Source organism: Dunckerocampus dactyliophorus, chromosome 18 (assembly GCF_027744805.1).
Source record: "Dunckerocampus dactyliophorus isolate RoL2022-P2 chromosome 18, RoL_Ddac_1.1, whole genome shotgun sequence".
Classification (NCBI taxonomy): domain Eukaryota; kingdom Metazoa; phylum Chordata; class Actinopteri; order Syngnathiformes; family Syngnathidae; genus Dunckerocampus; species Dunckerocampus dactyliophorus.
The window spans coordinates 3,398,517-3,423,661 of NC_072836.1; the positions used below are offsets into that span (position 1 = coordinate 3,398,517).

Consider the following 25,145-nt stretch of genomic DNA (forward strand, 5'->3'; position numbering starts at 1 on the left):
TGGTACTTTTTATTTTCCCCACCCAACAAAAACAAGTTGAGTCAAGCTTCCCCTGACGATGATTCACTCAGCTCCACGGGACCCGAATCAATGGTTTACTTTGGACCGGGAACAACACTGATTGGACAGAAAGTCTTCAGTATTTATTTATTTTTTGCCTTCTTCTCCTTCCTGGAGCTGAAAAGCAGAAGAGAGAAGTGGATGTTGGAATATTGGACAAGTCCAGTCTGGTCTGCAGGTGCGTCCTCCTCCCCCTTGCTGGAGCCGAGCCCCACCCTGCACCTCACATTCCTCTTCAAAGACACCATCTTGTGTCGTCTCCGCACACTTGTTCACCAGACAGCACGGAAGGGAGACCTTTTTGTTTTGGAGGTAGGTTCTTTCCCTCACTGCTTTAAGGACACAGGGACTCTTTTGAAAGTGTTGCGCTTTAGCGAAGCATCACTAACCTCATTTTAGTGATCCGGATGACAGCCAGTGGAAAGAAATGATTCTGACTTTTAAGGCGCGATGAAGTTCTTATTTTTTGTCTCCTTTTAACTCGTCTTGAATCTTTTCCGTTGATCGCATTTAATCATTTTTAGATGATAGCGTCCAATAACATTCTGGAGCAGCGGGAGTCAGGAGAGGCGCTTTTTTAAGATCTTATATTCCTCACAATGACGTTTTCCACAAAGCGTCATTTATCCTGCCACAATTAAGCCAGGCGCTAACTGGTTTCCACGGAGGGATGGTCATCTGATGAGACGTTATGCCTCAACATTTCACAAACATCTCGCCTCCTGGCTTTGTCCCCTTACAAAGCAACATGTTGTTGATGAAAGGGAGCGGTTCCCTCGCTTTCTGGAGCCCTGGGTGGAGATTCAGCCACCGGCGGGCCTGTCCGGACACGCGCTTCCTTTGAAATGTAGCCCTCAACTATGTTGTTCGCATGCATGGAAGCAAGGAGCCCACAGGAGAACAACAAGATAAAGAAACACACTGAGCAGCTCCATCAGATGAGATGTGAACTTTCATTGATGACCTTTGATCTTTGCAGAATGGCAGCCATGGGAGTTCAGATCGTCTGCGTGGCCCTCGGGGTCCTGGGCCTGATCGGCGCCATCGTGTGCTGCGCCGTCCCGAGATGGAAGGTGTCCTCCTTCACGGGCTCCAACATCGTCACTGCGCAGGTAAATATGGAAAACACGAGGCCAAAGTCCCGCACGGGGGCCATTTGCAGCCCGCAAAATCTGACAAAAGTTTATTTTAAAGAATTACATTTAACAAAATCTGAATCGTTAAAAGGATTATGAACAGTCTCACACACAAAAATAAAATAAAATAATAATATTCATATTTGCGTTTTTTTTTAGTTCAGTCAGGCACACACAAAATAAAAAAAAAATAAAAATTTATATTTGCGTTTTTTTTAGTTTAATTTAAAAATATATATATAGCGTAATAATGGATGAATCATATTTTTTTCATTATTTAATATATTTTTTAAAAATATAAAATCCTGGAAGGCCACTGAGAACTAAAGCGCTCTCATATGGAGACCAAAACATCACAAGTGATGTGACAATGGCACGATGTCTCCCTCTAGCGGTCAGTAGAGCATATAGCTTTAATACAAAGCGACACCAGTTATTTACGATACTGTATGCCTGGAATTGTTTCTTATTTGTTTCGGAATTTTAAAATGCGTACTGTTTAGTAAGCGTGAGAGGCGTATTACAGGAGCTTTTAATTTTTCGCCATTCGTTTACTTTGTACTTTTCCGTACGCGGCACTGCGTGGAAAAAGTCTGGACACCCGTGATATGACATCTAAACAGTTTGCATACGTTCTCAATTAAAGGAAGTGGCCTTTAATTGACATAAACCCGCCGGAAAAGTGTCAAACATAAATTAACAGCATTTATTAGCACGCAGTAAAACAACAAAAGTTCCTGTAAACATGTATGCAAGCTCAATAAAATACTAAAGGCATATTATATACGCGAAAAAGTCTTCAAACCACATTTTGGAAATTATGCTTATCAACATGGATGATTTTCATGCGGGTATTGCTGCCCTCTAGCGGACACTGGGAGAATTACTAGTATTCGTCAAATAGGCCACACTGTAAAAAATATTTCCATAAAAACACATAACTACAAAAAATACATTACATACCCATCGCAATAATGATGAAATAAAATAAATAAAAATACTAGACATTTATTTTTAATTAAAAGTTTTATTAAAAATGGCATATTTTTTAAGAATTTTTTTTTCCCGAAATATATAAAGTAAAATGAAAAAAATGTAAAATGTAACTTAAAAAATACAGGTTATAGTATAGTGATTTCGCTCCATAATTGTATTGCGTTATATGTACAGTATTTTTTTAAGGGTCCTTACGTTTCTTGATTGGGGGATCAATATGGTGGGGGGGTTGTCTTTGAAGACCTCCTTTAGCTTGAACAAATATGTCTCAGTATGGATATTTCTTTATCAATCACGTCAAGTAATGATTAATAATAATCATGTGATTTTTGTGTTTGTGTAGAGCCATCAGGAGGGTTTGTGGAAGACGTGCGCGGTGCAGAGCACGGGCCAGCAGCAGTGCAAGAACTACGACTCCCTGCTGGTGCTGCCCTCTGACCTGCAGGCCGCCCGCGCCATGACCATCATCAGCTGCATGCTGGCCGGCCTCAGCCTGCTCATCCTGTTCTGCGGCGCCGACTTCACCACCTGCGTGGAGAACGAGGACGCCAAGCCCAAGATCAGCCTGGTGGCCGGCGTGGGCCTGCTGCTGGCCGGCCTGGTGCTCATCATCCCCGTCAGCTGGTCGGCGCACACGGTGGTGAGGGACTTCAACAACCCCCTGGTGGCCACCTCCCAGAAGCGGGAGCTGGGGGCGTGCATCTTCGTGGGCTGGGCGGGCGGCGTGCTGCTGCTGCTGGCCGGGGGGCTCCTCTGCTGCTTCAGCAGGCCCAAGTCCGGCGGCTCCGGAGGAACGGCCAAGTACTACAGCAGCAGCGCCTCCGCCCCCAACAAGAACTACGTGTGAGGAGGACTGGAGGGTGGACCCGTTGAGTCCGTTCCATCTTTAGACATGAATGTAAATACTCTACTTTACACACTTTGCTTTAGGACGGGGGTGTCCAAACTTGCTCCCAGTGAGGGCCGCATACAGAACAATTAAGAAAGACAGGGGAGGGGCAACTGCGAGTGAAATATCTAATACTAATATATATATATATATATATATATACTGGTATATATATATATATATAATATATCTCATTAATCAGTTTCTTTTGGCAATCTGCCCAGCACCATTAAAAAATGAGCTACGGGCTGAAAGTGGCCCCCGGGCTGCACTTTGGACACCCCTGGTTTAGAGGGTTAACACATTTCTCTTCGTCTTTTGGTGCTGGGATTATTAAAAGTGTGAATGAAACTTCTGGATGCTTTTATTTTGATGGATGCCCACCGCTGGCAAGTAAACACTTCAAACTGCTACACGCGCACACACACGCGCACACACACACACACACACACGTACCTCAGGAAGCGTCTTGAGTTTCTTTGACGTTTCATTCTCTTCTTTTGTATAACGAGTGATTAAAATTTGGTGTAACCAATTCTTGTGTTTCTTTATTTAAAAAGACAACAACAAAAAATGCGATTGTAAAATTGTGATTTATTTCAAAGTAAAACCGTAAACTTGTATTAAAAACGGGGGATTGTACCAACAGGAATGCAGCAAATATTCCTCTTTGTGTTTCTACGGTGTTTTGAACGATGTTTGGGGGGGGGGGGGGGGGGGCCACGTGTTTTCTATTTTGCTGTGATTTTGAGTGAAAGTCCTCTGCTTGAATTTAATGTTTGCCCTCCAGGGCGCTCACGCGACTGCTCAGCTCCTCCAGCGCAGCTTTCACGTCCTTGAGGTCCCTCCTCAGCGCATGCAGCTCCTGATATGCACAAGGGAAATGCATACAGTTAATAAGAAGAATAATATAGATTAATTAGAATAGATTAATACCTTCAATTTCAGTTAACTCAACTCAAAATGTATAAATATGATGAACAGGCATTTTAGCAGCGAGATGAAATATGAAGTAAATCATGATCAGTAGTGGCTAAGTTTGACCGAATGGGATCGTCCGTTAGGCGTCGCACGCGTTATCGATGTGTGTGAAAAGAATGATTCGAGGATATACGGCATAAAAACTGCAAACAGGAAATGAAAGCCGAGCGAATGAAAAGCTGGTCATTTAACATCGGTCGTGTGCATCGTGGAAATAACGAGAAACGGGGTCTTACCCCGCCGCCGTCCACGTGGTTCCCGCCTGCGGAGGCGCTGGTCGTCTTCAGGAGGCTCTTGTGAACTTTGAACTCTTTGGCTTTGGTGGTGCTGACGAAACCGTCCTTGAGGGAGATCAGGACGGGCGGGGCGTCTTTGCCGCCGAACCACTCGTCCGCCTCCACGGATGGTTCCGGCCCGATGGTGTCGGGGTAGAGGTCCTCCTGGAAGAGGTCGGACTGTGCGGGAGGAGGAGAAGAAGGAGAATGAAGAGAGGGAGAATCAGGAAGACGTAGAAGGAGGAGGAGAAGAGGAAGAAATGGAAGAGGAGGGGAAATAAAAAGAAGATGAAGGAGGAGAAGAAAAAGGAGGAGGTGAAGAAGAAGAAAAGAAGACGATGAAGGAGGGGAAGGAGAAGAAGGAAATGAAAAAGGAATAAAAATAAAAAGAAAGAAGGAAAATGAAAAGAAGAGGGAGAAGGAGAAGAAGAACAAGGAAAAAGAAAAAGATGGAGGAGGAGAAAGAAGAAGGGGAGGAGAAGAAAAAGAAAAAGGGGAGAGAAGGAGAAAAAGGGAAAGAAAAACAAAGATGAGAAGAAGAAGAAAAGGGAGGAGAAAAAAGAGGTGAAGAAGAAGGAGAAAAAGGAAAAGAAGAAGAAAGAGAAGATGAACAGAAAGAAGGAGGAGAAGAACAAGAAGGAGGAAGATGAAGATGAAGAAGGAGAAGAACAAGAACAAAAAGTAGAAAAGGAAGAAGATGGAGGAGTTGGAGGAGAAGAAGACGGAGGATGAAGAAGATGTAGAAGGAGAAGAAGAAGAAGAAAACGTTGAAAAAAAGAAGAAGACGGAGGATGAGAAAGAAGGAGAAGGAGAAGGAGAAAGAGAAAAGGGAGGTGAAGGAGAGAAAGGAAAAGAAAGAAGGAGAAAAAGAAGAAAAAGGAGAAGAAAAAGAAAAAAGTTGCAAAGAAGGAGAAAAAGGAAAAGAAGAAGAAAGAAGGAGAAGAAAAAGGAGGACGACAAAGAAGATGAAGGAGAAGAAGAAGAAAACGTAGAAAAAAGATGGTAGAGAAAGAAGGAGGAACAAGAGAAGGAGCAGAAGATGGAGGAGGAGAAAGAAGGAGAAGGAGGAGCAGGAGAAAAAGAAGGAGGAGAACGAGATGGAGAAGGACAAGCAAAGAAGCAAAGAAGCAAAGAAGCAAAGAGCGTAGAAATGTTGAGATGAGTTTCTTCACCTTCCTCGGCACCGTCATGACGATGGGCTCGCACTTCCTCTCGTGGAGTTTGTAGAACCTGAGGGGGGCGTGAGCGCGGTTAGTGGGCGGGGCCAAGGGTAGAGCCGTGCTAACCTGCTCACGTGCTACCTGGCTATCTCACACTTGTTGACCTCCAGGCCCCTCTTGGGCATGTAGCCCATCCCCTTCTGGCTCTCCTTGCTGCTGTACATGGACAGGTAGTGCACGTACGGCGCCTCCTCCGTCACCTCAAAGTAGCGGATGCTGCTGTCGCCCTGTCAGGGGCACACGACGGCCGTCAGCCGGGGCACGGGGGGGAAGCGGGACACACAAAAGCCTGTGTCTGACCTCTGACCTTGCCACAGAGGTAGAAGACGCCCGTGTCGGGGTCGTAGAAGGGAAGCAGGACGCCGCTGCTGGTGTCCAATTCCTGCAAGTTCAGCGGTTCGCCAAACTTCTCCTGTGAGGACATCAGTTCCACGACAAAACACAAAGACTTCAGTCCGTACGTGGACTTAAACACATACTGTCTCAGCATCACACTGCATTTACATGACTGCACAATCCCACTGAACCGTGCATAAACATGTCATGTCATCATACGATGGGATATCACAGGATGGGAACATTCTTACGGGCAGGAAATAGGGAGGGAAAATACAGGAAGTTGCACATAAACATGCAAACAAATCCTCTTATGCTACGTTACGCGTTACGTTATGTGTTACGTTACATAATGTTATCTTACATGATGTTTTGCTATTTTACATGATGCTAAGTTATGCTACGCTATGTTACATGATGTTACTTTATGCTATGTTACATCATGTTTTGTTACGCTATGCTATGTTACATGATGTTACTTTATGCTATATTACATCATGTTTTGCTATGCTATGCTATGTTACATCATGTTACTTTATGCTATGTTACATCATGTTTTGCTATGCTATGCTATGTTACATCATGTTACTTTATGCTATATTACATCATGTTTTGCTATGCTATGCTATGTTACATGATGTTACTTTATGCTATGTTACATCATGTTTTGCTATGCTATGCTATGTTACATTTAATGTGTTTTTTGAGGTTTTTTTTTAGCAAACAGAAAGAGAACGACTCACCGGGTCCCACAGTGCCACCTGCCTCTCACTCATGCGACTGAAGCCGGTGCTGAGGATCCTCCTGTCAGACACAAACACGGCCCGGACCGGCCTGGAGCCCTCATGAGGTTTCTCCTTCTCCTGCACATGCAGACAAGACAGACAGCTGAGCCTTGGCGGAGGTCACACCCCCCCCCCCGTGCAGATGTTACTGCACGTGAATTCAGTCGCGGAAGTCGTGTATAAAAGTTCAGCGGTAAGATGACGTACGAAGAGGACGGTGCCCTTGCGAGGGTCCAGCACCCTCAGCATCTTGTCCTTGCAGGAGGTCACAATCTTGGAGCCGTCGCGGTTCCAGCTGGCGCTGTAGATGAGGTCGGAGTGCACGCTGTCGATCCTGACGGCCGCCTCGCCGCGGGCCACGTTCCACAGAATCACCACGTTGTCGCAGCCTGCAGAGATAGGTCATTTTGATGTGATGTATCGCTCCACAATCTTTTCTGAAGATCCATCTGCACTGTTTCTTTCTTCACAATAAGGATTTCACATCACCTGCACTCATCAGGACGTTGTGAGCCGTGGGGTGCCAGCTGAGGATGCCAACACGTTTGGAGTGACCCTCCAGCTTGACCACAGGCTGCGTGAGCGGCGAGGTCAACCCGGCGTCCGGGATCTCCCAGATCTGCCCAGGAAGACACGCGATGAAGAGGCCGGTCCAAAGACAGACAGAGGCGCGTGAGAGGCCGTGCAGGTGTCTCACCATGACGCTGCAGTCCTCCGAGCCGCTGGCGATGATATTGTCGTTGTGAGGACAAAACTCGATGTCCAACACGGGACCCGTGTGTCCGCACACGGTGGGGTAGGACATGTCGATACGGCCCGTCTGTCCATATGCAAGATGACATCATCATCGTCTTCAGTGTTCACATTTATCCTGATTGTTGCTTACACAACTTTTTTTAGATTTTATTCTCATAAAACTTCCTTTTTTTCCATTTCTGTTGTTTGTTTTTATTCATTTTAACTTTCCAACGACTTACTCTTTATTGTTGTAAATTTTCTTCTTGAAATATTATAACTTTATTCCCATAATATTAAAATCTAACTTTTTCCCCAACCTCATTTTCCAAAAATTCAGTTTGTTTCTCATATTACAACTTTTTTTCAAAATACCATTTTTTTCTTTATTTTTTTTAAAGTGCTATGCTACTAAAATGACATTATTTTTCCTCATAATGTTCAGAGTTTATTCCATAAAATCCCAACTTTTTTTCGTCATTAGGAAACAACTTTTTTTCTTAATATTTAGATTTTATTGTCGCAAAACTACAGCTATTTTTTCCATTTATTTTTTAATTCAATTTTCCAACTATTTCAACTTTCTTGATGTCAGTTTTCTTCTCAAAATATCATAACTTTATTCCCATAATATAAAATTATAATGTTTTCCAAAAATTACAAATTTCATTTGTTTAGCTTGTTTCTCATAATATTGTGACTTAAAAAAAATATTTTAAAAATTCAATTTAAATGCTACGCCACTAAAATAACATTTTTCCTTATAATATTACTAGTTTATTTGAATAAAATTGCCACTTTTACAACTTTTTTCTCTTAATATTGTGACTTTATTCCCTTAAAATAACATCAGATTTGTCCGTTTTTGCTGTTGTTTTTTCTAAGTTTAATTGTCCAGCCGCGCCGCACTTTGGCTTTCACATAGTCCGTGTGGTGCAGTTACATTGCGTGCTCCGCATTACGTTACGCTGCACCGTGAGTGAGGTAGGCCTTTGTGTTCCCAGCATGTCTTGCGGGTTATGAGTGAGTTGAAAATAGCATTGTTTTGCATGTTCATTAGCGCGTTAGCGTCTGTTTCGATACTCGCATTGTCCGTGTGGTACGGTTACATTGTGAGAGTTCGGCTTACGCTGATTCACCGCATAGATTCATATTTATTTTGGATCGCCACGTGGTTCTACGACCTCGTTGTGAGGCGTGTGTTGTGTATTTCCCCCTGAAGACATTAGCTACAGCATACTGCCTGTCTCGTCACCGTGAAGTCACCAGTAATGATGAGAAAACGCTCCCTTGTCAGCAGCAGAGCGAGATAAAGTGCAGCGTTTGTTGCACGAGGAGCAGTCGTACAGCAGCAAGCCGCCACACGTAACGTGTAAGAGCAGGCGGGGGCGCGTAAGCCACATCCTGCCCTGACTGAGGCGACCTCCTAATATGGCGAAAACACTCCGAGTTGCAGTAAAACTTCCTCATTTGCCTCAAAGTCTGCTGTGTCACAAACTACCGACCGTGTGGGCGCCGCTGAGGTCAAAGGGCACGCACCTTGCCGAGCGGCAGCACCATGAAGGCCCCGCCCCCGCTGGCGTCCACGATCATGGCCACGAACTTGGGGTTGACGGAGCAGAAGTTGCTGTCCCAGGTCATCTGGGAGACGCGGATGTCGTCGTAGCATTGGTCCGCCTTGGCCGCCTGGCCGAAGACGTGGCGGAACTTGCTGGTCCTCACGACCTTCCTGGACATGGCGACCTGTGGAGGGCTTGGGAGGGGGCAAGCATCACAGGTTTAGGGAAAATCGGCGGTGACGTGTCCGTGCAGACGAGGAAAAGAGGAAGCAGAAGCTTCTCACAACTGCTTCCGCTTCTTGTGCTGCAACACAGAACTCAACCCGTCAAAAAACAATACAAAACATCAGAAAGAAACACTTTAAAAAGGCAAAGTTCATTGTTGCATCACATGATGAGGATGTGGAGGCGGGGTCACCTGCTCTCAGGTTCTCATTTTGGTTGCAACGGAGCCAAACCAGCCATCTTTGGTTCATAACATGCACACACTCATTCATGCCAAAAAAAATCATATTTACCAGCATCCAGTGAATGCACCACGCCAAAGGGCTGCATGTGCATGACAGTGATGATAATGATGATGAAGGCCTACCTGGGAGCGTTGGTGGTTGTTGCCGAGCAGCAAGCCAGCCGCCAGAATGAGCGGGCAGAGGAAGAAGAAGAAGAAGAAGAAGAAGAAGAGCTACACAAAGTCACCGCACAGGAGGAAGTGGCGCTTTGCATCGAGACAGGAAGCGGGCGTGGCCACGACAAATTGACACGACGCCGTGAGGTCGGCCAGGTGGCGTCGGAGCCGAACCACAAGAGGTCAAAGTGCGCACAGGAGAAGCCATCTTGGATGTGACAGCCATCAAAATCGATCAGTCGGGTTCTTGTTCAACTTTGAAGACTGGAAAAGACCTCCTGCGTTTAAAGCCGACAAGGTTCTCATTATGAGACACAACAATGAGAGCTGGAAGCTCCCTGAGACATGAGACTGATCGAAAAGCGGCCAAAAAAATCCTCCTTGCATTTTTGAGCTCATCCTAAAGCTTTAAAGCATCCCAGCTTTAAAACCAACAGGCTTCCTGGGCAGACGTAATCAATCAATTAAAAAAGGACAACACGGCCGGCAGAGGAGTGATGGTGATCGATCATCATCGATTAAAATAAGTGATTGAAAAATAGCGGAAAATAGATTTAAAAAGGGCAGTTGGCAACATGACTGGTCGAGAGGCGAGCCTGAGCGTCCTCAAACTTCAAATGATAATTCCTAAAAATGACTCATCATCAATTAAACAATGTGATTGAAAAAAAAATATTTGGCAAAAAATGTATTCATTAAATTTAAAAAATGTAATTAAATTTTGATAAAATACCGGAAAAAACATGATGTGATGTCGACTGCTAACACAAAATGATTGGACATGCGTTTGTTGGGCAGACATAATCAATAGATTCAGTTTCAGCTACTTCAAGCGTTGTGGACATAAAATCAACAGGGTTCTTTCTTTCCCCAACTTCAAATAATCCCTGAAAAGTGTTCGTCATCAATTAAACGTGACTGAAATTTATATATATATATATATATTTTTTTTTTTTATCAAAAAATAAAAAAAGGTATCATTTTATTTATTTTTTTTTTCAAATAAACAATTGTGGGAGAAATTTTATTTTTTAAATAAATAAAAAAAAGATAAATAAATAAATAAAATGATTGGCCCGTTGGTCGCTAATACAGCATTGCTGGATGGACCACTCAATGTGAACATGGTTCTTGTGCAGATTCAGAACATTTGGAGCATTTTGTTAAAAATGTAACCTGCAGAGAACTCTACTGACTTTTATCTTTGCCTTTGTCCACCGGGAAGAGAAGACAAGGTGCACGTTTACAAATATAGACTTGAGTTTTATTGCACAATCGTATGCAGTCAGACCAATCGTCTGTCTGCGAGCCATCGCAGGCGCTGCATGCCACTAGAGGGCGCCACATTCACCCATCATCATCGTCATTGTCATCATGGAGACATGGAGCAGGTCCTTAGTGGGTCAACTACAGAACAATTATTCTGACCCGTTACAAACTAACAGGCTAGCCGGCACCTGTGTTCTATTTCGAGATAGATTATATTTGTTTACAAAAAAAAAACAAAAAACACTTTGTCCCGCTAGTGATGCCTCCATACATACTGTACTTGCATACATATGTACTGTACTTACTTACATACATGTTTGGACGGGTTCCACTCCTGTCTGCTGTACGCTCTCGTCATCACCGGGAGAGACAAAACACATCAGACAGGAATGACGACTTTATGGAGCGTTCCACCGTATCCGTGCCATTGGCCTCCCCAGGAAATGAAATACATCAAATTAACTGTAAAATAAATGCTTTGTGTCTCGCACATCTGACGATCTGATTGCACTTTTAATAGATTTAAGATGAATTTAAACTAGCTTGATCATCTGTAAGATTCCCGCTTCCTAAAATGAGACTTTTATGATGAAATATAATCATTTAAATCCTTCCGAAATGAGATTTTACATATTTGGCCCAACTACCATAAATGCCGGTGTAGAAGCCGCACCCACTAAATTTAGAGGAAGAAACAGATTTGTGCATACGCCCTGTATATAAGCCACACTCGTGTATGAGCCACACGTGTCCTGAAAAAAGGCAGAAATGTGGGTTTATTTGGAGAGCGTGACAGCGAGCAAATGGCACAGATTTGGTGGAAGGGCCCCTCAATGATATACCGTATGCATGGGACGCCTAATTGGGACATTCCAGCTACTGTTGCGGCACCCTGAGAGGCGGGACGGGGGCGGGGCAGCAGAACACAGAGCTGACATTAACAGCGAGGTTGCGTCCCCTTTGATTTATGATGCATAGATTGACCTGTGCCAGTCCCGCCCACCCACAAACTCTTGTAAATAAAAGGTGAGCAAACACGCGGCGGAGCCCACAGCCTGCTATCAAAAAGATCCATTTGGTTGTATGTACACACGCTCTACATACATGATTCTATACTTACATGACGTGTACGGACTTGATGTTCAACTTGGAGCCCTTTAAGAGCAAAGAACGACTGACGCCTCGGGGGTTGTGGGGGGTTGGGGGATCAGGCTAACGACGAGCTAATAGCTACTCTCATGCATCGGTGACGTCAACAAATCAAAGTATGTTAGCATATGCATGCTAATTTGGCAACGATAGCATCACAATGGCCGTGTGCGTGCTTTACCATCTCAAGAGAATATACTTTTCTTTTTTTTTTAAAAGAATAAAACTCTGGGGACAACTTAAAGCAGGAAGAACCTGAATAAGTGTGTAGTCGTCATCATCTAAATACTTGCATGTGGCTCTAAGGTCGGTGGGCGACCCTCCCGGAGAGTTCTAGCAATGTGAAAGCGCCGTGACGTCTCTGCAGTGTGAAAAAAAACAGAGCCTCGCATGGCAGGACAGCATTAAAAAACATAATACGATGCGTGCAAATATCATCCACCGGAAATGCATGGTGGTGGACGACCACAATGTGCCACCAAAGTGTACAGTGGAACCTGTCAAGCCGGGTTTCCCTCCTCCCCCTGTATCTCCAAAAAACAAATAAATACATTTAAACTCATGTCACTCATGTAAAGGCTGTGATTGGTTGGTCTGTTCGGAGGGCACCTTTCACATACACCTTCTCCTCCGATTTCGGCTCAACATTTGCAATAAAAGTGACTCTTAGTTCCAGCTCCAAGAACACTCCCCGTCTGTTTGATTGCCATTGTTCACTTGCAAAGAGGGAAGCTAGCAAGCTAAATAGTCGACGAGTGTCATGGTTGTTCACAGAGTTTACTCTGTAAAACAGCGCCCCCTAGCGTTTCGGCACAGAACTGTATGTCACGCATGTCGGCGAGGATTGTGCAAAAGCATAATCGAGGCTTAAGAACTTCCCATTCAAAGTCAGTGTTTCCCAAACAATCATTTTGGACCGCCAAAAATAGGCTTGGCGCTCCCTGCTTGCCCTCGCTCAGTTACACATGAGCAACGCACCTGATCCTGCAGGAGGGATCGGTGTTGCCAACTTAGCCACTTTGTCGCTGTGTTTAGCGAGTATCTACAGTAGCGAAGACCTCTCTTGGCGGCAGCACGAATCGTAGAAGCACTCGCAGGCGGCTCCGTTTTGCACGTGACGTTAAAAAAATGAACAAAAATTGGGAACAGAGGTAAGTTCGTTTGCAGTCCGAAACATTTTCGTTTGCCTTTCGTGCTTTTTTACTCGGTTACGCAAAACGGTTACGTCAACCCACCTTAGCCGCAAATAGATTGCAGTCCTGCAGGCAACGTTTATACGGTGAACACTGCTTCGCTTCTTTTTACACTTGCACGACAGCATCTAATGCTGAAATATCACTTAACACATTGCTTATATATTAATATATTCCTACTTCCAGTAAGTAAAATAAGAAGCTTGGAGGTTCCACTGCAGTTGCTCCCCCTAGTGGGGAATTTAGTGAATTGCATCACCCTTCCATTTTTGGCCCATGCTATGGACAGAAAAGATTTAAATGTTAAAAAATAACTTAGGACTATAAATCCGGCGGCTTTAGGAGGAGTGTGCTGATGCATGATATGGACACGCTGCATAGGCAACAACACTGACGACCACCCCCCCCCCCCCCCCCCCCCCAATCTAACAGGAACTTCCTAAGGAAGCTCAGCAGTAAAACTTTACAGTGTCTACTTGTTACATGTGAGAACATCCACATACAGAGGCGTGAACATCCTGAATTGCATGCTAGCTCACCCCTCTCTGCTGCCGGGGGGTGGGCGGGGGTCAGTCCGAGGGACAGTTGTAGCTGTTGATCCACAGCAGGTCGTCCAGCACCCCCCAGTGCAGGTAGAGGATGGAGCCCACCACCAGCACGTGCATGATCTGGTGGCTGTTGCACCAGTAGTCAAAGAGGCCCGGGCGAAAGCGCTCGGGGATGCGGGCGATGTTGATGACTCCGCCCAGCACGGCCAGCGCGTCCATGGTGAGGAAGTGGCGCAGCGAGGTGGGGCTGCCGCCGCCCACGCCCACCCAGCGCATCAGGAAGAAGGAGAAGCGGAAGAGCGCCTGCCAGGCGAAGGAGCGCAGGCGGCGCACGCTGCTGCGGGCCGTGACGGCGCAGTAGATGGCGTGGCTGGAGAGCAGGATGTAGACGGCCAGCGCCACCGTGCGGATCAGCGGGTAACACAGCAGCGTGCTGTAGAGGATCGGCAGCGCCCCTGAGACCACAACCGGACACAGTAACGTCAGTGTTGGGATGGAACGCATGGATAATCTGGAAAACTAGGAAGAGTGATTTATATGAACTTGGTTCAACTCAGTTCCACCCTGCTAACCACGTTAGCACATAAAAGCAAGAGATGCATTGAAACGCTAACTTTGCCAGCTTGAGGAACCACACTCCATTCATTGTAGTCCAGTTTTTTAAACACTTTGCTCTCTTCCTTACGTTCTGCTTTACCTTCCTACCACAGCAAACTAGTCAGGCCCGGATTGTGACTGTTGACTGCTACCAACTACTGCAGTAGGAAACACATAAAACCTCACATAAATGAAAATGCTTTATGAAATCTTACATTCTAATGCAGGTGTGTCCGAAGTGCAGCGGGGGCCGCACATTCTATAAATATAATTTAACTTTAAAAAAAACAACAACAACTACAGAAGCAAAAATGGAAAAATCAGTAGTAATTTTACCAGACTAAAGTCAAACTATGAAGAGGAAAAAGTTGTAATCTAATGAGGAAAAAGTCATAATTTTACGAGAATAACGCTGTAATATTACGAGGAAATATATTGTCATTTTAGTAGCATAAAGTTAAAATATTAAAGAAAAAATGTGAACGTTGTAATATAAAAACAAAATAAAGTTGTAATTTGGGGAAAATGAGGTTGGAGAAGTTATATTATGGGAATGAGATGGAAGAGATGAATAAGAAGAAGCAGAAGCAAATACAGCTGTATATTTCTGAGAATAAAGTCCAAAATATTAAAAGAAAAAACGAGAAAGGAGAAAACGAGAAATCTCAATTTTACAAAAATAAACCCTGAATATTCTGAGAAAGACTATTTTCATTTTAGGAGCATACAGTGTAGTTGAATTATGGAAGAAAAAATAAGTTATTTTATTCAAGAAAACAAAATAAAGTTCTAATTATTGGAAAATTAAGTTGGGGAAAAAGTTATAATATTTTGAGAATACTAATAACAATAATAATAATAATAATAATGATACGCAATACTAATAATATGCTTTTACATGCATTACATGTTCTGCTCGAGTGTGTGCGGGGCGGAACATAAAGCACTCACCCAGCGTGTTGATCATGCAAATCCCGCACACGTCCAGTTTGAGGAGGGTGTGGTAGACGGGCTCGCCCCCCTCGTGGTTCATGAAGAGGTGGTAGAGCACCGAGCCCAGCTGGGGTGACAGGCAGGCCAGGAAGTGCACCACGCCCAGCCACGTCACGCTGATCTGGGACCAGGGGATGTTGAGCGGCAGCAGCACCAGGAAGCAAAGCAAAGGGATGCCTTCAGGGTTGTGGGAGAAGGGGAAGAAGCAGGACGTAAGTTTGCATTAAGAGGATATTGAAATGACTTATTTTGAGATTAAAAACAAACTTGTTCTGCATGCAAATACACACCCTAAGTACCGGTAGATATCTAGTGGGTGACACTTCTTCACTGACTTACACTAAAGCTCTGGAAAGAGCACAAGTCATGGCTGTCATCATGGATTGTGCGTGCGATTGCTTGTTTTCAGACGTCCACTTGACTCATGACACGATCAGCCGCTAAAACTATAGCGCCCCGAGTGGTGTGGCCCGTAAATTGCATAAAAGACGCGGATGCGCCCTGTTATAGTGACACCAAAATGGACAGCCAGCTCTCTGGGAAGTGCCCAAATATGGACACGAGGGGGGAGAGTGAGCAAACTCCAGGAAATAGTGGGATCCTAAGAAGAGGTAAACAAAGCGCAACAAAGGAGCACACCTGTCTTCATGGCCACCACTCAACACACTGCATTGTGACGAGCTTCGCCCCTTTTGGGTGCCAAAATGGAATCACAAATGCAAGCATAACCTGTGTGCTACTTCCGAGGAATGGGGCTTTACAATGCTATGCTAATGTGGCTGGCTTAGGAAGCTTCTGTTCCCTCACGCTGCTCATCCGTTGCAATGTCAAGGCAGTTTGTCCCAGTCAGGTGATACGAGCAACACTTTTAACACATCTATTTTAAGGTGGGACATTTCCGCTCCTCCGCCTAATTTGTCCGCAGGGCCAATGGACCACAATCTGACGCTCTGGAGGGACGGACATGGCCTTACGGACTTCCTGTGGAGGGGTCTAAGGCCAACATTAAAGATTCATGCGCGACTTTTCCTCTCAAAGTGGCACTAAAAGCTAATTGGTTCACACCCCGCCACTGACTTGTATGGGTGTGATGCACACTCAGCTGTGCTTTTTTCTGCCTATATTTCTGTCTAATAATGCTCACTTTATGGAGTGGTGCGATTGGATCTGCTTTGTTTATTATGGTTATTTGGTGTGTTTCTTCACGTTTTTTGGGTGCCTTAACTTGCATGAAAACTCACCAAAGTTTGCATGTGCATCAGGCCCAGGGAAAAATTTGGTATTTCAAGCATCCCGAGCACAACACCCAAAAACTCACTCATTAGCACCCCCTATAATTAAAAAATAAAAAATAAGCACCTGCCACCAGTTTCAGGGATCGTCACCTGTCATGACAGGACGCACAAAGAAGTCTCAAGAACCCATGTTGGCAAATATACAGGAGGTCAGACATTGTGATTTGGACCGGCCATTTTGGCCCAAAACCAGGGGTCTTATTTTGACTAACTACTCGTAGGGACTTTGACCAAATAGGCCCAAATCAAAATCACGGTCACTAGACAGATGGATGATGACATATTGCGAAGCATTTCAGCCTACGCCATAGGATGTGGGCGGGGCATGGCAACAAACTTTGGTGATCAGTTTGAAGATTCGCCACAAAAATGTAATAACTTAATTAATAACTCTGCTCCGTAATGTCAGATCTTGATCATAGGGTCCATTCAATGCTTCTCGCATCTTTGATTTGTATTTATTTGTAATGCTAAATAAATCTAATGCTTAACTGATCTTATTTAACTACATGAGGGTGAAACTAAAGGTATAATTGGACAAGCACAATACTTAACATTCTGTTACATGAATACTGACAGTGTATTTCAAAAGTGAGCATTAACATATATATATATATATATATATATATATATATATATATTGAATCTCATTAGTGTCTCGGGTGTGTACCTAATGAAGTGTCCAGTGAACAACAAAACATGTGTGCAGTGGTTCACATAGCTGGACTCATGTAGTTTTCACTGTACACTCACCGTGGGTGTAGATGTTTCCAAGTTCGTTGTGCAGGTAGAAGAGGCTTCTGATGCAGTCCTGCACGGAGGAGACGGGTCGGTACCCAGTCAGAACATACTTGTTGAACTGAAGATGCGGGGGTGAACTGGCCCAGTCCAGCAGCCGCGGTCCATTTAAAAATGCCATGGCGAACACCACAGATAAGAGGACGCCGCCGAACAAATAGTAGACGGACTGCACGCCTACGTAGACGTTTAACAAGAGGATGGCCACTAGAATCTTGTGGGACAACATTGGGTTCGGTGGATCTGGTCCTGTTAGCCGCCTAGCTGCTAGTAAACTCACATCCAAGTGTGCGGTCACTACCCGGGGAAGTTGGCCCCGCGCCGGCCCGCCGGTACCTGGCTGAGTGTCATCCACCGGGCTGGAGCTCCACACTTCCAGCCGCGTACATGACGATGTCGGCACGGTCGAGTCAGCGTCTGTGGCATGGGGACAATGTCAGCGCAGCACCCAGAGGACACGCCAGCCTCGTCTTCATGTCAGAGACTCTTCCTCCTCGCTAGCATCCCGGGGAGGCGGCGCGTCACGGCCACGGATGCTGCCTGTGCGTGTCCATGCAGCTCCTGAGGATGCTGCTGCCTCGATCCCGGCACCGGTGCGGTCCTGGAGGAGGGACCGTTACGGTCACAGCTTCAGCATCCCGGATGTGCTCGTCTCAGCTTCCCTAGTGCTCTTCCGAGGCTGACCGGGCAACGTGGGGGATTCTCAAGCTGAGATTTGAGCGACACTGCGGGGCTAGCAAAGCCGAGCTACCGCCGTCCTGACGCCGGGGACGGTTCAGCGTGGGCCGACCAGCTCACGGTTCTCTCCACCAAACATGAATGTACGTTCACCATTGTCGTTAAATCAACTCTCTTCTATGTCTGAATAAGAGCTGCGGTCTCCTCAGGACGGCCTTGGATCCTCTGCAACGCCTCAACAAAAAAGACAAGCGGTACCGGCCTCGAACGCATCACTTCCGGCTTGTTTTTCAAAATAACAACGCATCGTTACAGCGTTGGCATCAACGTAAATAAGGTCAAGTATATTGAGCATCTGGTTTTAACTTGCATTGCGTAATGGCAAGAAAATAAAAAAAAACGTCTTAAATAACACAATCACGCTGAGACAAAAGGCAGCTTCGGATCAATGTCATCGAGTGCAATGTGTTTTTCAAAATGTAAAATAACACAAAATCAATTTTAAAAGGAGTAATGCAGGCATATTCAATGTGTGAGTCATATTCATTGTGGGAGTCACTCAAAGACTTCGAGGGTGGGGGGCACAGCAGCTTGTGAAAAATACAGAAAGACACAATTTTCAGATCTGCAATGCTATACTTTCATTTGCGTCATAGGCCAAACTAATTTATTTTTAAGTTCTTACAATGACAGAGGCTGCAGGAAATCCGATTTTTCAGGGACTACGATATACATTAACAGTAGTAAGGTAGTTTATCTAAACACAAGTCGGATTTCAGATATTTAAAATGTTGCCAACATTCACCAACAACATTAATGTAAATTGCTCAATAAATGTGCAATTATTGAGCTCACACCGGCAAACAGGATACACCAAATTAGAGGCTGGCTATATGGACTTTTACTTTGAAGGCAGCATTTCCACACTTCCTTTGTATAGTGGGGTTAACCCTAAGTATCTTGACGCTGCTGAGTGCAATACCTTCACTGGAAGAGCCATTGTTGCCTTCTTTGCAACAGCAGGAAGTGTTACATGTGCCGCCTGAGCTCCAACGAATGACAAGAGATGTCAACAAATGTCAATTAGATGCAAGAGCGTACATTCCAGCCCAGAGGACCTTGATTTTGCAAAGAAAATTTGTGAAAATCTTTACAATAATTATGATTGAATTGACATAACACAAATCATTTCATTATCACATGCTTCAAATTCTAATTTGTGCCCATTGAAGCTTGGTGGTGAAGTAGTTAGGATGGAAAGCCGCATGTCACAAGAATTCTACATTACTATGTTGAGTATGGAATAAAAATGAATGTGCACTGTCAACACGTCATGTGAAGAAAGGCATTTTGACGGGGACAAATGTTTATAGGAAGGGCAGAGACTTGCGAGGAGCCCTTGAAGGCAGCGGGTGACGCAGTGTAATCGTCTAATGGAAGAGGAGCGCTGAGGTTGTGGATGAATCACTTCACCTCTCACCCCACTCTGCTGCCGTGTGACATGCAACAGCCTGAAACCAAACAGTCTGCACTCGCGAGGTAAATGACGTTTGTGTTTGTGACAGTAAACTGAGGGGTGTTATTTTGTCACTCACAGTTGGGCTCAAGCTCATTCAAAATGAAACAAGACCAGTATAAATGCGGAGAACCTGAACCACAAAGTCAAAATGAAGGCTTCCTTTTTCCAGTAAGCGGAAAAGATCGTGAAAGTTCATATAGTCCTAAAAGGATTTTGATATGTACAGTCTGGCATTGTATTCATTCTAAGCACCAGGAAGAAGTGGACCAATGATAGACCCCTGGGGGATGCCTCAAAAAGTTTGAGATCAATCAAGCAACAGCAAGACATCTTTTCAGCAACAACTTGGACAAAGCATGCACAAAATGAAGTCTTGGTAGCTCTGAATGTAAAACAAAAGTCTCTTTCACACAGAGCTCCCACAAGATTGGTAAAGCAGGGCAGAGAAACCTGCATGTACTCGTCTGGGCAGTTAATGCAGCAAATTTGTGCCTTTACTACTCTGATGATACAAGCTCTGGAGATAGAAAATTCAAGTCAACTGATTCTGTGTCAGTGTTGTTCACAGGGAAAAAAACAGTAAAAATCTGTCTTTTGTGGGAAGTGTGAAAGGGGCTACTGACATGTTGGATCCATATTGATTTGATCAAACACGGCGGCCTAAGTGGCAGACAGTGAAGTGACATTTGATCATTGAGCATAGTCCCCAGACCCCCACTGGGAACCAAGGACAGACCCCTGTGGGGCATCTTCAAAGAGAAGCATTCAACAGGCAACCATGACGGAGAACAGAAACTACAAGGATGATGTGAAGGAAAGAAAGGGCACCAAGGACAGACCCATGGTGGACGCCACAAAAAGAAGAAAAGACATTCATGACAAAGCTGATCCATACAAAGTTGGCTCCAAGGAGGAGCTAAAATCTCTTTTTTGGAGCGGAAACTGAAGTCAATTGTCATTTGGCTGTGAACAAACATCAGGCCATTGAATCGATCGCAACTGGACTGTTCAGGTTGTCTTCGAAGACTTTTCACCCCGCTTAGACAAGAGACAAGACTGTTTGGATGAGAGGCTAACTGTCCATCCATCTGTTTTCTATGCCGCTTATCCTCACTTGGTTCGTGGGTATGCTGGAGCCTGTCCCAGCTGACTTCAGGTCAGAGGTGGGGTACACCCTGGACTGGTTGCCAGTCAATCGGGCACATATAGACAAACAACCATTCACACTCACATTCATACCTATGGACAATATTGAGTCTTCCCGGGAGACCGGGAAATCTGGGCTTCGCTGCTGCCCCCGTAACCCGGAACCGGATAAGCAGAGGACAATGGATGGATGGATGGAATTAACCTAACAATCACGTTTTTAGAATGTGGGAGGAAGCCAGAGTACCCGGAGAAAACCCATGCACGCACGAGCAGAACGTACAAACTCCACACAGAGATGCCAAACTGAGATTCAAACCCAGATCTCCTGACAGTCCATTCAATGCCCCCAGAATACAATGACCAGGATGAATGTGAATATCCAAAGACATTGTGTCAGAACATTGGACACACTATCTTGTTGAAGAACCTGACGAATGGAAACAAGACAACTGCAGTCCATCACCAGTTCAGAGTGCGTGTTTGCAGTTTCTCTGCTAAGTGGAACGCCAGTTTCCTGCCGACCACCAGGTCCGCCTCCTTCTACCCAGGAACTTTTAAAAAACTGTCAAGACCACCATTGCCGCAACAACCTCCGCCCCCTTTCTGATAAACATTGAATGCAGACACAGATGCAGTCAGTTTGACACCTTCATCCATCGGCTAATCTTGTTTGTGGTGTCAAGAGACAAGACAAAAAGGTGAGTCTGCACTGATGTTCAAATACTCTTTCACATTTAACACCTGTCGAAGTATGACACAGCATTCGATGTCACCTTTCAGGTTGTAAGAAATTTTAGGGCATTATTACATCTTTTTGTGTCACTGTGTTGGTTAATATGTGATGAATACACTCAAGTCTTCTTGACACCAGACAAGCTGCGTCGTGATTGAAGGTTTTAGGTTTAGGTTTTAGCGTGCCAATTATTTTGGAAAAAGTTAGAGTAACTGGACAACTACCATGGGACATAGCTCTTAATGAATCAATCAATCAGGGGTTGAATGAGATCTCTCCCTACGTCAGCGCTCACCAACGTTTTTTCTTGCAAGAGCTACTTTTAGAAAATGGCCACGAGCTACACATTTTTGTAGAAATGATTTTCATACCTTATTCAACCCAAACAGATCAAATCCGCTTGTTTTACCAAAACATTCACAAAATGCAGGTATCCACAACTCACATTTTATGTTTCAGAATACTTTTCTTTCTAGTGTTCTCACATTATTAACTGAAAACCTGAATGAAAAGCAGGCTTGCGGGCACCTCATGTGGTCGTGGGGGGCTACCTGGTGCCCGCGGGTACCACGTTGGTGACCCCTGTCATAGGTCCTGTTGGTGAAAGGACCAAATTTATCAAAACTTTGGTTCTTTTAGTGTGCTTAGAAGTACCAGTATCTCTTGTGTGGCTTCAGCTGTGAAGCTAAGCTATAACTGGTATGTGGGAAAAGCAAATCACATTTATGCCACTAAACAGAAACTGAAAATCTTGTAGTCAAACTGACAGTAACACTTAATTACACCCTTTCACCCACACCTACTTCCTTCTTAATGAGGCACCCCACGGATTAGTGTTTATTGCAAAGTTATTTCTCAAAGATTCGACACGTTCAGCCTTTTCTCATAAAGAGAAAATGCTACCCATACTCCAAAATCCATAATTAACAGATGTCTTTTTCAAAAGATGCGAGGCTGATGAAGACAACTGATGCAGAGGGAAACCACAAAGCCTCACCCACACACACAACAAAACTGGAAAAACAGGATTTTCAAGAAGTAATGACATGAAAGTTAAAGATAATTACATTGAAACTCGAGCCACCTTGAATGGCTGAAAACACATCAAAATCACATGTAGAAAAACCACCTTACTTCCTCATTTTCTGTAATAAAATCTTCTTTTACAGATTTCAAGGCAACATCAACATGATTCTGTTGAATATGTGCACTGTCCTCATGCTGTTCCTCCCCCAGCACACACATCAGTCCTGCACAGTGGGCTCCCCCAAACAGTGTCTCCATGCAGACCTGGCTCCAGGCACCAATCTAGCCGGGGAAGGCTTCGATATCACCGAGATGAAGCGCAAGGGAGCGTTTGTCCTGGACATTGATGAGTGGAAACGCAAGGACAAAACGTGCACCTTGTGCACCAACCCCTTCCTGGACAAAGCCCGCCAGAAGCTTCCCCTGGCTGTGGTGGATTGGAGGCCATACCGGTCCTGCAGATTGAATGAGGCCAGTACACTTCACAGATCCAGCGAGGCTCTTCTAAATTCCATCACTTCTGTGGTGGAAAATAACTGGCGGGCCAGTCTGAGTTTGAACGTTTCGAAATACAGTGTAAACCTGATGCTGGCTGGCACCAATTCAAAACTGGCCCAGTATTCTATGCAGAAAACCAAAACAGACAAGTTCAGCTTCGTCAGCCAGAAAATGTCGTGCGAGTACTACAGGTACAAAGGTGAGACAAAATCTTTTTCCACAGCACAGCTTTGACACGTCTTTTTCTTTGTGGTTTGCTGGACATCCCACTGGAAACAGCTACAGAGTGTCCGGCAAGCCAAGGCTGCATGGTGAATTTCGACAAGCACTGAAGGAGCTTCCAAAGACCTACAGCCCTCAATATAAGCAACGTTTCTATAAACTCATTGACAACTTTGGCACCCATTACATCACAAAGGTACCACATCCATCAACCAAACCAACACAGTGGAAACACTAAAGTGCAACAATCCAGCAACTACACGACTGAATACAAATACATATTTTCTTTTAATGCATGTGTCTAGGTAAAACTGGGAGGATATGTCCAATCCATTACCAGCATCCAGCAGTGCCACGCCAGCCTGCAGGGCCTCAGCGCAGAGGAGGTGCAGATGTGCCTGGAGGTGGAGGCGTCTCTCACCATCAAAGCTACCAAGGACGCTCGCTACAGACACTGCAAGAACAACACCGACAAAACAGAGAGCAAGGGCAGCTTCTCCAGCCTCTTCAATGACAGGTGTCAACCAAGCCATTTCCCTCCACTCACTCTTCTGAATGTGCCTTTTCAAAAGATCACTACATATTGAGCAACATTTCCAGCTCCCAACCCTCCAACCCAACTACTCAAGGGAGATTGGCGCATCACCCAGGGCCTGGTTCTGGAATATTCACTGATGTCACTCTCAGTGGTCATTTGTAAAGCGCTTGCCAAGTCGTTGAGTGCTCTGAGAGAGCCTTTGCTCAGATTTGTCTAAACGAGTAAAATCATTTTACATATCTGCACACATCAGAAAAGCCAACCCGGCTCAGCTGACGCTCCTGTCTTTCCTACAGGTTCACAGATATAAAAGGGGGTCACACCAATGATGTGGACCTTCTCTTCTCTGCAGGCAAAGATCCATCAGCCTACAAGCAATGGCTTGACACGGTGCCACACTATCCAGACATTATTTCGTATTCCCTGGAGTCTCTGCACGAGTTGCTGCCAGCTAACAACCCCTTAAGGAAGAACTTGCGGACAGCTGTAAGCCACTACATCCTAGAGAGGGGTCTGATGAGGAACTGCAGTGGGCGCTGTCAAAATGGCATCAGGAGCGACTCCAGGGACCCCTGCGTCTGTCAATGCCACAATAGCCGCGCTGTGACCCAGGACTGCTGTCCGAGCCGTGTTGGTATGGCACAGGTCATCATAACCATCCAACGGGCCAAGGGTCTTTGGGGAGACCATACCACGGCCACCGATGGCTACGTGAAGATGTTTTTCAAGAAACGGGAGTATCGCTCTCCTGTCATTCTCAACAACAACAACCCTCACTGGGCCACCATCTTTGACTTGGGCACTCAAGACTTGTCGGCAGCCCCGAAAGTCAGATTTGAAGTGTGGGATCAGGACAGTGGCTGGGACGACGACCTTTTGGGACAATGTGAGCAAATCCTGAAGGCAGGAGAGATGCGGGACGTGTGTGCCATGCACCATGGTCAGCTCTTCTACAAGTGGGATGTGAAATGTGCTCCAAGTCTGGGCGGTGAGTCATGCATGGACTACAAGTCTTCGCCAATGAGCCAGAGTTTGACAACCATGTATGTGTCCCGTCACGCTCACGCTATTCCACAAGACATCCTGGTAGAGATGGGCGTGTTTGTCAAGAATAGAGGCAATCACGTGTAATGCTCACGTTTGTTTAGTCCACTGTTAGTAAAGCAGGACAGTCTGAGCGCTTTTACCATCATTACTGTGTGCAAGCTAGCTCAATGGACTGAAATATTTGCAGTGTATCTATTGTGCATTTTTGTTCGTTGATGTGGTGTTTGCTGTTAAACAATAAAAGACGAGCACGAAGTGTTCCTTGTATTATGTTTGGCCTTCCCGTGAGGCAGCAT

The 25,145-nt window shown here is 45.0% G+C and overlaps 4 protein-coding genes across 6 annotated transcripts; 2 read left to right on the forward strand and 2 right to left on the reverse strand.

The window, feature by feature from the left end:
• Positions 1–87: 87 nt before the first annotated feature.
• Positions 88–3,616, forward strand: cldni (claudin i). The gene is made up of 3 exons (XM_054760259.1): positions 88–372; positions 1,040–1,172; positions 2,536–3,616. The coding sequence occupies exons 2-3, from the start codon at positions 1,041–1,043 to the stop codon at positions 3,037–3,039; spliced, it is 636 nt and encodes a 211-aa protein (XP_054616234.1). The 5' UTR covers positions 88–372; position 1,040; the 3' UTR covers positions 3,040–3,616.
• A 38-nt stretch (positions 3,617–3,654) lies between these two features.
• On the reverse strand, positions 3,655–9,611 carry coro1a (coronin, actin binding protein, 1A). Its single transcript, XM_054760258.1, has 11 exons — positions 9,565–9,611; positions 8,953–9,166; positions 7,376–7,498; positions 7,168–7,297; positions 6,886–7,067; positions 6,637–6,756; positions 5,865–5,969; positions 5,639–5,784; positions 5,510–5,567; positions 4,299–4,517; positions 3,655–3,946 (listed from the first exon to the last, which is right to left on the reverse strand). The coding sequence occupies exons 2-11, from the start codon at positions 9,148–9,150 to the stop codon at positions 3,854–3,856; spliced, it is 1,374 nt and encodes a 457-aa protein (XP_054616233.1). The 5' UTR covers positions 9,151–9,166; positions 9,565–9,611; the 3' UTR covers positions 3,655–3,853.
• Positions 9,612–13,632: 4,021 nt separating this feature from the next.
• paqr4a (progestin and adipoQ receptor family member IVa) lies at positions 13,633–18,387 on the reverse strand. The gene is made up of 3 exons (XM_054759495.1): positions 17,395–18,387; positions 15,305–15,523; positions 13,633–14,211 (listed from the first exon to the last, which is right to left on the reverse strand). The coding sequence occupies exons 1-3, from the start codon at positions 17,666–17,668 to the stop codon at positions 13,778–13,780; spliced, it is 927 nt and encodes a 308-aa protein (XP_054615470.1). The 5' UTR covers positions 17,669–18,387; the 3' UTR covers positions 13,633–13,777.
• A 1,336-nt stretch (positions 18,388–19,723) lies between these two features.
• LOC129171088 (perforin-1-like) lies at positions 19,724–25,123 on the forward strand. 3 transcript variants are annotated; one of them, XM_054759427.1, is made up of 5 exons: positions 19,724–21,483; positions 22,465–23,233; positions 23,322–23,460; positions 23,570–23,781; positions 24,099–25,123. In XM_054759427.1, exons 2-5 carry the CDS (start codon positions 22,608–22,610, stop codon positions 24,931–24,933), a joined length of 1,812 nt encoding a protein of 603 aa, XP_054615402.1. In that variant the 5' UTR covers positions 19,724–21,483; positions 22,465–22,607; the 3' UTR covers positions 24,934–25,123. The 3 variants fall into 3 exon arrangements, with proteins under 3 accessions (XP_054615402.1, XP_054615403.1, XP_054615401.1); XM_054759428.1 differs by having other exon boundaries at positions 22,688–23,233; XM_054759426.1 differs by having other exon boundaries at positions 19,724–23,233.
• Positions 25,124–25,145: the final 22 nt, after the last annotated feature.